This window comes from Galeopterus variegatus, unplaced genomic scaffold (genome assembly GCF_000696425.1).
Source record: "Galeopterus variegatus unplaced genomic scaffold, G_variegatus-3.0.2 Scaffold3730, whole genome shotgun sequence".
Classification (NCBI taxonomy): domain Eukaryota; kingdom Metazoa; phylum Chordata; class Mammalia; order Dermoptera; family Cynocephalidae; genus Galeopterus; species Galeopterus variegatus.
In genome coordinates, this window is record NW_007729841.1 from 28,587 (window position 1) to 39,558 (window position 10,972).

Genomic DNA, 10,972 nt, shown 5'->3' on the forward strand with positions numbered 1-10,972 from the left:
TTTTTTGTCCTTTTTGAGACCGGCCACACCGCGCTCAGCCAGTGAGCGCTGTGAGCGCACCGGTCATCCCTATACAGGATCCGAACCTGCGGCGGGAGCGCTACTGCGCTCCCAGCGCCGCACTCTCCCGAGTGCGCCACGGGCTCAGCCCTATTCTGAGTTACTTAATATGCCCAAAGCTAAGTGAATCCTGAATATCAAATGATTCAATGAATTGTAGAAAATAAAGACATTCAGGATGATGCTTTAGTGCAACAAACAAATATCTGGCACCAGTGAATGATACTAAGGTTTCAGAATGGGAAAAAAGACACATACATACACACCTTTGGCTCTAAGCCCTGAACCTCACTGGAGGAAGAAAGAGGATAGGAATGTGAATAACATAGTCTGAGCTCCAGAATTAATCCATGTAAAACACTGGTTGAACTCACCAAAGAGCTGGGCTATAGAACTAAGACAAACCAATTAGGTCCTAAAAGTCTGGATAATAATGAAATGCTCTTAGTATAGACCAGCTGTCCTGACTATTCCTACACCAAGAAAATGACAGAAGAAACTCACTTCTCCTTCAAGAACATTGCTAATTTGGTAACAAGTTACCTTTAAAAAATTGACACCTTAAAATAAGATCCCCTTCCCTCAAAAAAATTCACATACAATAGCACATAGCCTTTAAATGCTAAGAAGGTAAAAAAGGAAACACACACACACACACGTTTCACATATATATAGATCTCTAACTATCTTAAGTTAGGAAAATCTACTATTCAAGTGAAGGGAATTTAAGAAGAAAAGGGTAAATCCAGACCAGAAACTTCCCTAAGTGAAGCTGTAATAACTGGATCCTCTGGTGAATAAAACCTAGGGATGCCAAATAAATTGAAACTACAGTTCCCAGAAAAAATGTGAAAGTCTTGGGTAGAAGATCAAGAGGAAGATAACACACATACCTGACTGAAGCATACCTAACAAGAAGGATGAAATAGGAAGTCATGTAGATTAGGAATAAACTATTTAGTAATCTGTTTTTTTTTAATATTGGAAGGAGTACTAGAAAAAAAATAGTCAAATTAAACCGAAAAATGCAGTAACTAAATGGCAAGCAATACAAAGTCCTATGATGAATGAAAACAAAAATAAAAAGGTACCAAACATGTTGGCCACACAGTAACTATTTAAGTGTACGAAAAAAGGGTGTCTTCTCCCTTCTTAGTGGATGTCTTAGTCATCTGCAATGTGCTTTGCCTACTTCTCTAAAAATCAAAATAGATCCTAATGAGACACAGGTCTTTAATCCAAATGGTAACTAAAACATTTTCCTGAAAAAATACTCTGCTGCTGTCAGACTGCAGACAGAGAGCCATGTTTCATCCCAACCCATGGGGGTAAATCACCAGTCAAAAACAAACTGCAGGAATGGAATTCAAGCAGGTGATCTTAGACACAATAAGAGATCCTAGTCTTGCTTTGATACTATAGCTTACAAAGATACACCTAATGATTTGCTAGACAAATTTACTCTGCTGCAAATAAATATCTGGGTAGAAATGTAAAGACCAAGTGCCAGGAAAGAAAATGCAAATAACTGGTTAAACAAAATGTTTGTTTTCTCCCCCAAGAATTTTTGGTTTGTTAACCTCAATTGGATATGTATGATTCATATGTCTATTCTGTATTCTCACTGAATAATTTTTTAAGCATGCATAAAATATTATATAGATATAGATATATAGATATAGTGTAATATCTATAGTATCAGGTATGGATAATTCCTGGAACTACTAAGAACAAGCAACATAAGAATAAGAGTTTTTTCTCTTTCCTATGGACACTACCATTAACGTAAAACTAAAAGGACTCAGTGCAACTGTCCTAATCAATTTCTGGTCTAGAGTTGAGCTGTCCAGTATGGCAGCCATTAGCCACATGTGTGTTACAGAGTGCTTGAAATGTAGCTGGTCTGTACTGAGATATGCTGTAGGTATAAAATACACTCTGATTTTCAAAGACTTAGTATGAATAAAATAATAGAAAATATCTCATTAGTAATTTTTATTACATATTGAAATGGTATTTTAGATATAATGGGTTTTTAAAAAAGAAATAAGAAAATGGGTTAAGTAAAATGTTACTAAAATTAATTTTATCTGTTTCTTTTCACCTTTTTAAATCTGGCAAATAGGAAATTTTAAATTATAGCAGCTGGCCAGTTAGCTCAGTTGGTTAGAGTGTGGTGTTCGAACACCAAGGTCAAGGGTTTGTATCCCTGTACCGGCCAGTCACCAAAAAAAGAAAGAAAATTTAAAATTACATGTGGATTGCATTATATTTCTACTGAACAGTGCTGGTCTAGAAGTAGTGATTCTCAATTACAAGTGCTCATCAGAATTATCAGAGGAGCTTTTCAGGAAGTGGTCACTTGGACTCTAAACCAAGATGAATCAGATCTCAGAAATCAGGACCACAATATGCCTACTTTCAAAATATTCCCCAGATACCAATAAAACATTTTCCCTATCTACCTGTAATTTCACATCCGTAAACCAATCTCTCACTATCCCCCTTCCCACCTCCCCTTTCCCACCTCTAGTTACCACAATTCTACTTTCTACTTCTAAAAGTTCAAATTATTATTGTTGTTGTTGTTTTAGCTCCCACATATGAGTGAGAACATGCTGGATTCGAATAACAAAGTTGAATGATAAAAGCAAGTCCAAAAAGACTACCTTCAGTACTTTTCTGTTTAAAAAAATGCAAAACTAAGCAATACATTTTTAGGTATGCATAAATAATAATATTATTTTTTAAAGTAAAGGAATGATGAAGTTAGAACATGTGATAACAGTTTCCTCAAGGGGAGGAGACTGGGAGAGGAGTCCTCAGGGAAGCACCTAGACAGATGTGTGTTATTGTTAGCATTCTATTTCTTGGAGATGGTAGTGGCCTCATGGATTTCTTTTTTTAATTTACAAAAGTAAACTAACATATGAGTAAATATAGAAAGCCATAACTATAAGACTGCCAATATACTTCTGTGACCTGAGAATAAAACTATATAAATTTTAAAAAGAAAAGAAACAAAACACGTTTTCAATTAATATATCTGGGTATTGAAAGCATGCTTTTAAAAAATTCTTTTATTTTTCTCTGTATTTTATAATTACTTCATAGTAAATGTGTATAACTTAATAAATTAAAAAAATTTTTTCATTCAAAATATTCCCCAGATAATTCTGAGAATCATTAATCGAAAGGTTAGTGGACATAACTGTGTCCTGGAGCCTTACAGGACTGGGAGTGAAATAAACACTAGTAGTCTTCTGTAACTTATTTCTATAGAATGAGAAACAATATGCTTATTGCCTGTTTGTACAAAACAAAAAGAATAAATGAAATAAAAGTACTGAAATTAGAAAAAAAGAAAGTACTTGGCTCAAAACTAGCTAAAACTAAGAGACCTTAGATTTCTTTTTTAAGGTGAGCAGACCTATTGTATGGTAAAAAATTTGACTAGATGGTGTTGGAATAAGATTATAACTCCAAATTGTAGTAAAAACATTTGTATGAAAATACAAAATCTTATAAAACCAAATTCAGGTAGCAAATTTGCAATAAACGTCTGAATAAGCTATGCTTTAAAACTGAATATATCATTTTGTGATCAAATCTGACCATTTGAACCTAAATTAACAAAGAACTTAGATCTAAAAAAGCACTAAAGTAATTTTAACGTTTTCTGTTTTGACAAAGATAATTTTATCTTTCCTCCTTATTTTGCACTTATCTTCATCTTTACACCTACACCAATAGTGATGATGGTAATGATAATAATAACTAAGCAGCTTTAAAATTACACACACACCCAAGGAAGACTTTAGAGAGACTACAGGATTAAAGTTCTGTTCAATTCTGGTCTTTTTATCCACAGGGGTGTGTATACTTCAGATGTTGGGAGGGAAAAGTACATAAGTTTTGAAACCACATTAGTACTAACCAAGATTCACTCCCTTGACTTGAAAAGGCAAAAAAGATTTCTTAACAAAGCAGTTAAAAAGAATTTATCTTATTTTTCCCTCAACTTTTCCTCACCAAACTGGACATACATCTTCAAATAAAATAAGTGAAATGGAGAGAGCCATTCAGAAAGACAAAGGGGGTGATGAGGAGGAAGGGAAATCAGAAGCAGCCCTGCAGTCTGACTACAATTCCCTGCCCAAAGTGAAGAGGCAGGAAAGCAGGAAAGAAAGCAGGAAGAAAAAGAGACTGTCCTGAGAATTACAAGGAGCATTAAGTATAGCATGTAGTTCTCTACGATTATTCAAGGAATGCAGGAAAAGACAGAAGACTGAGTGCTGAGCCCATGTGTGCCAAGAGCACTTCACCACTAGCTGAAGGACAATCATTCGTTTCTAGAAAATGAGATTCTGAAATCCATGGGGGCAAAAATGTGCTGAGAGTTGCTTGCTAAATCAAGAATATATGCCTTTCTCTGCCAGCCATAGGTTTTTTGAGGTAGAGAAGTGAAAGGATCTTCTGAGACAAAGAAGAGAGGTACATTTTCTGGAGATGCTGCCGCTCATCTGCCGACCTCTGCTGGATCAACAGTGGCATCCAGTGGCCAAAAGTCTCAGCACAGACTTCTTTGTCTCCAGAAAGGGTTTCTATTGCTTTGGGTGAAGTGGCAATTCAGAACAAAACCATTTCTGGTGTTTATAACTAAGGATCCCCAAAGACACAGTGCTTTGTAACACCAAGTGAAGAACTAAAGGCCATAAAGAAGAAATGGAGAAGGCCAGGTTAAGATTGGCTGTGATATTTATATTTCCTGCGGTATTACTAGAAAGAATGAAAATATAGAAGCGGATGAACATATGTGTGGGTGGAATGCCTAGATTTTCATTGATTCAGAATACTTTTTAAAAATGAGTACATAAAATAAAGTATTTTTATTTTAAAACCAAAGCAATACTTAAACAAATTTCCATATGTATATTTTATTTTTTAACGGACATAGGAAGGGAAGACTAACAGAATTAGCATGGCAAATTAAGTACTTTACTTGAATTTAAGAAATTTGGCTCAGAAGTGTGATTTTTAAAAACTGATTGAATTTCAACTGCTAAATTCAGGTGCCTAATTTTATGGAGACAATGAAACTGGCTCAGGTATAACCTCAACTCATAGCAGACATACAGGTAAGCAAAGCATTCCACCTAAGATATTTTTTTTGTTCCAACTACTGGCTTAAGTGGTTAAAAATGTGATCTCTTTGGGCAAAATTCCAGCAAGTAAAATGCTACTAAATTCTTTCTAACTTGGAAAAAAAAAAAAAGAGGAAGCATTGTTTCCTCAGTGACATAACGCAAACAAGAATGAATGAAATAATCTTAAACTTTTATCTAAATTAGACCATACTTTATCTCTCCAGATCAAAAGAGTGGGCACCAAGAGACTCTTCTCTTATGGTTCAGATTTGTTCATTTTTTGCACAGCATTTCTGGCTAAAAAAAAACTCATGGAATTATCATACACATTACTCCCCTTAACTCTCCTGATACACGTCTGGCTGGCTCAGGTGTACATATTGGCTCAAACTCACCTGTTTGGATGAGATGTGGGTAGCATGAACTGGAATTCCACCACGCAGGTGTTGTCTTTAAGCTGGCGGTGTTGTACGCTGTTAAGTTCATAGGCGATGTAAGCCCTTCGAACATACACCTGGTTAAAAAATAATCCTCGGTTAAATAAACTTCGAAAACCGAAACTGAGGCTAGCCCAGTTTGGCTAGCCCACAAGAAAGTCTTGAAAAGAGGTAATATGATGCAGAAGGTTGTGGTCTGCAGTAAGAGAAGTCCCAAGGCTCTGTACGTACACACCTTGCTTTAATTAATAAAGTTGGAATCCTAATACTATACTCATGAATGTAAGTGGAAACAAAATTGGGCTGCCTATGTTGGATACCTCTAGGTGCCCCATAAACCTCTCACATTAACCTAAACTCTGGAGAAGGTCTGATCTTTAGCAAAAGAGAGCATATAGAACCACAACTATTAATTCATTAAGCATGATCATTTCAACAGATGATAAAAGTAGTGAGTAAAATGAGAGGTACTGATTCTGGACCACTTAAGGAGTGAAGATAGAAGAAAAAGCAATTGCAGTACAGTTCAACTGTTTTTACTATCTTGTATCTTTGGTGTTTTTCCCCCTACTGCCCCAAATCATTTTGGATTATTTAGATCCCCAAACCCTAGGCAAAAGCAGTAAGGTATCATCTGACGTATAATATGTCAAACACACTAACTTACTCAAGAGTTAAAGAAACAGCAACAGGTTATATTTCAGTAAAAACCGTCAGTCCAACCTCATGCACTTCACAGCCAATTTGCCATGCAAGTAAAATGCTACGTGGGATTCTATTAGCAAGTGAGGTATGTAAGGATCACATTAAATGACATGAAAGCACTGTAAGCTACTTAGATATTTCAAAAATTTGATATTTACTGAGTAGACTTCATTACACTCTACCTACCAAATACAAATAAAAAGTAATCCAAAAGAGCTGGCAACAGACTATGGTGATTTTTTTTTACATAAAATCATCTAAAATGTTCCCTTTTCCCCATCTTCAAAATACATCTACTTGGCAATTTTACAGCAGTATTCAGTGCCTGCAATTTTTGTGCTTAATGAGGTAGTGTGCTGCAGTGGAAACAGAAATGTCTCTCGAGTCATATTGACCAGAGTTCAAATGCAAACTCCTCCACTTATTATCTATGTAATTTTGGACAAGTCACTTAACCTCTCAGAGTCTCATTTTCTTCATACTTCATAAAGTAATTGTAGGATTAAATGAGAAAAATAAAGTACCTAAAACACAGTTAATTAAATGCTATTACTTTCTTTCCTATGAGCTGCTTAACAACTCAAAATATAACCTAAAATCCATTTTAATTTGGCTCAAATCACAAAATATTAAGGATACATATGTTCTGATCAGCCATGTAGTTTTTCACTTTTTGTTTTACAGGGAATCCTAATTCACTATGAAATGGGAGAATTCAAATACCTGGAAAGTAGAGACTATTGAAAAATGTTGGCAGCTATTCTCCGGTGATTGGAACTCAGAAGCTGGTGATTAGTTCAGATGAAACACTTGAGTAAGGTATTTGAGTAAGCACTTATTGTTCCAGAGGAAAAGAAGACTACCCTACACCTTAAGAACCAACTTTATAGCCAAAGAAAAACAACTGACATGATAGCCAAACAGAATAAATCAGATGGAAACGAAGAAAAAGGTCATGTCACATTAACGTGAAAACTCACCTCCAGAGCTGCCATCCTCACTACCTGGTTGCTGTGATAGAAGAAGTTTGGTAGGACATCAAAAATAGATGTTTCAGATAGGATGAGTTTCTGGAAGGTACAAATACAGGCTTAAACCATTAGACCAAAAAGAGAATAATTTCAGTGGCCACTATTTGGCATTTGAAACATTTAGTAAAACCTAAGAATTCTGTCTATGAAAGCCATGTATGAACTTAACCTCTCTGTGTCTCAGCTTCCTCAGCTACAAAATGGGGAACATAATAATACCTGTCTTCATACAGCTATTGTGAGGATTATATGAATTAATAATGCAAAATGTTAGAATAATGTATTGATAATGAATTAATTATATGCTAATATAAATGGCTATAATTATTATCCCTTCTGACATATATCTGTATTCCACTTCCTAAATATTATCTCAATACTCCACTATAGTAAATCCTAGATTTGAACCCCAGTTGAAATCCTAGATTTCAACTATAAACCAAATAAGGAAAAACATCCTTCTTCCCCCTGTAGGTTTTCCAGAAGGAAATCTTTCAGAAAGTCTGAAGATTCCCTTGGCCAGATATAACAATAGTAACTTTGTTTCCAGGTAGAAAAAGAGAAAGTCATCCCTCAGAAAGTGATGTTGTTTAAAAAATAATAAATTCCGGGGCCGGCCCGGTGGCACACTGGATAGTGCGCCGCTTGGGAAGCGCGGCGGCGCTCCCGCCCGAGGGGTTGGACCCCACATACAGACCAGTTCCCGCTCACTGGCTGAGCGCGGCACGGGAGCAACACTGAGGGTTGCGATCCGTTGCCGGACACGGAAAAAGACAAAAAGACAAAAAAAAAAAATAATAATAATAATAAATTCCTTTCAATTAGTAGTAAAGTTAACCAATAATCTCATATAAAATTGGAGTGGCTCTTTATAAAGCATTAAAATAAAATTAAGAGATACTTAAATAGCTTTGTCTCCAGAAGAGTAACAACTGTCTATGCATAACTCTGATTCAAATATCAGAAATCACAGTGCTGCCACTTAATTCTGGCCTAGCACACTTTCAGTACAAGAGGTAAAGACTTCAATGGACACTTCTATCAAGGCAGGCCTATTTGATTTTTAAGCTAAACCACAACTCTAACTGCCATTTTTATCAAAAAATATTCTTAAGTATTTTAGAAAGTCAAAGTATAAAACTTCATTACATGGAAAATCAAAATTGATTGATCACTTAAACTATGCTTGGAAATAAAGGACATAAAAGTGCATAAGGGTAAAGAGGGCTATATATATATACATATACATATACCTGCAGGTTCTCAATGCAAAACTGATGTCCATACATGTCAATAGCTGATAGGAAGATAGACTCTACTTGGTTATGGCGAAGCTCATATGATGGCAAATGGGAGGCAATAAGAACCTAGAGTGAGAGCAAAATAAGAGGCATAGGTTCCTGAGGGAGTGATTATTCTAGGCTCCTATTAGGCAGCTCTGATACAAAAGCAATAAATATAAATCAGTAAGTGTAGGCATCAAAGATAAAACAGAGACCAAGTAAAACAACTTCTAGGTCCTGTAATACAAAGCCAATGCTACCAAATACTGAATCTCAGTTGACTCTCCTCATGATTTGTGTTGTGGGCAATTTCCCATGGGAGGTGGCGGGAGGAGGGGGGTGGGCAGGGGAGAGGGGAGAGAAAACAGCTTCAATCAAGTTCCATCAGTGCATGTGATTTACCATTGCAAAACTGCTAGTCCTGAGGACTGCATGACTAGCTGTTAATTGGGAATCAGGTCTGGCAGGGAGCAGCTGTGGGGAAGGTGGATGCAGCATAGCTAGGTTTTTGCAAATCTGAAGTAGAAAGACAGACTAGGAAAAGTTGCTCTGAGAGCCCCAGGTACTCGGTATCAAGGAGAAGCCATCAGGAAGTAACACCAATGCAAGTGAGGGGCAGAGAGAATGAAAGCGGCGTCACAAACAAACAAACAGGGACACTGTAGGATGTGAATACCCTCAGCAGGTCACTGAGAGGTTCAATAACTTTGAGTAGTTCACTGACATGGATACAATCGTAGAGAAAGCAGAAGGTCACTGAACAGCTTCAAATACTGCTTCCCTGTCAATGCCCATGCACTGAAACACAAAGAGAGCACCAACTCTCGAATTCCCTGCTGTAATCTTTTTGGAATGGAAATGAAGACTACAGGGTGAAAACTAACTGGACTTCTCTGGGGTTGTTCTGATTGCTAGAGCCTAAGTTCCATTTCATTATCCTTCTGCATTCCACACTTGATTATTTCCTATATACTTAAAAGTTTTCATCTGCTTCTAAGCTCCCTTTGGGAAGTAAGAAATATTGAGTCTATTCCTTCCCTCAGTTTCGCTTCCTCCACCTGACTGTGGTTTACTACCACAGAGCCACTCAGGAAAGTAGGAAATGATACCAGGATTCTGTAATGGGGAAAGGGCTCCTATTTTAAAGAGATTCAACATTAATCTTTTCCTTTTTTTTCAAAAATTCATAAATCACACAAAAATTTGTCCTGAGGGCAATGTGACATACAAAGAAAACTGCCTGATCTTTGTAAGGTAAAGTTGCGTAAAATTTCATTGTGTCTAGGACTGCCCAATCTATGAAAACCATCCTTCCTCCAAGATAACTAATGAATGTCCTTACCTGGCGTGCTCGCAGTGCCACCTTAGCATTCGTGGTCTTACTCAGTTGAGTTAGGTCTGTGAGTATATTCAGCAGCTCATCAGTGAGGGTAGGGTCCCGGCCACACAACTGATCCTGTGTTGATGTGGGAAGAATATACACATACACATCAAAAAGATCTGAGTGGATAGGACTTTAAAATGGGAAAAGGGAATGAAAACAAAGTAAACATAGCTGGATTAATAAGAACATGCAAACTTCCTGTTATTTTTAACCTAAATAATGTGGTAAAAAAGATACCAGAGGAAGTTGCTGCTAAGGAGAAGCATCCCAAACCCCTCATTCAGAGTCAAAATCAAAATTCCTAATATATTTCTTTATAAACCAACACTATTAACATGCAGAAGAAATCATTAGAGACCATTAAAAGGGGCCAATAAGATTCTGAGTAAGAAATAACAGATGATGTCTCAAAGTTTTAAAAGGTTTTCAATAATATAGGAGGCTGGTCAGTTAGCTCAGTTGGTTAGAGCATGGTGTTATAACACTAAGGTCAAGGGTTCGGATCCCTGGACTGGCCAACCGCCAAAATAAATAAACAAACAAACAAATAAATAAAGGTTTTCAATAATACAGGGACTACAGGCCTTCCTGTTTCCTCTCCCACTTTTGGAAGGAAGGTAGAAGGATGCAAAAAGAGCCACTCTGGTGGTTTTCATACTACAAACCAAATATTCACCATTCCAGAAGGATACAAAACAGAAACACAGAACAAAAACACTAATTAACCAAAAACACCATCTCATATTCTTGCAATTCTGCACCCAAAATTATTCATCCTCTTCCTGTACAAAGAATCAGTCCATGACATTTAAATATGGTGAATCCTTAGCTGAATTAAAGGGAAAAAAACAAGCTCCCACTATAGAATCCAGAGTTTATTCAATATTGGGTCCTTCCTCTTCTTTTTTTTTTTTTTTTTTTTGGG

At 36.5% G+C, this 10,972-nt stretch overlaps 1 protein-coding gene across 1 annotated transcript in view; it reads right to left on the bottom strand.

Moving 5' to 3' along the window:
- Positions 1-10,972, bottom strand: part of LOC103601428 (acetyl-CoA carboxylase 1) — a gene marked incomplete at its 3' end in the record, with an annotated part of 154,829 nt that overhangs the window by 26,557 nt on the left and 117,300 nt on the right. The window contains exons 26-29 of the mRNA XM_008585835.1: positions 10,006-10,119; positions 8,634-8,747; positions 7,330-7,419; positions 5,603-5,721 (exon numbers count right to left, since the gene is read on the bottom strand). Of these exons, the coding sequence (XP_008584057.1) occupies positions 5,603-5,721; positions 7,330-7,419; positions 8,634-8,747; positions 10,006-10,119 (437 nt within the window). The remainder of the gene's footprint in view (positions 1-5,602; positions 5,722-7,329; positions 7,420-8,633; positions 8,748-10,005; positions 10,120-10,972) is intronic.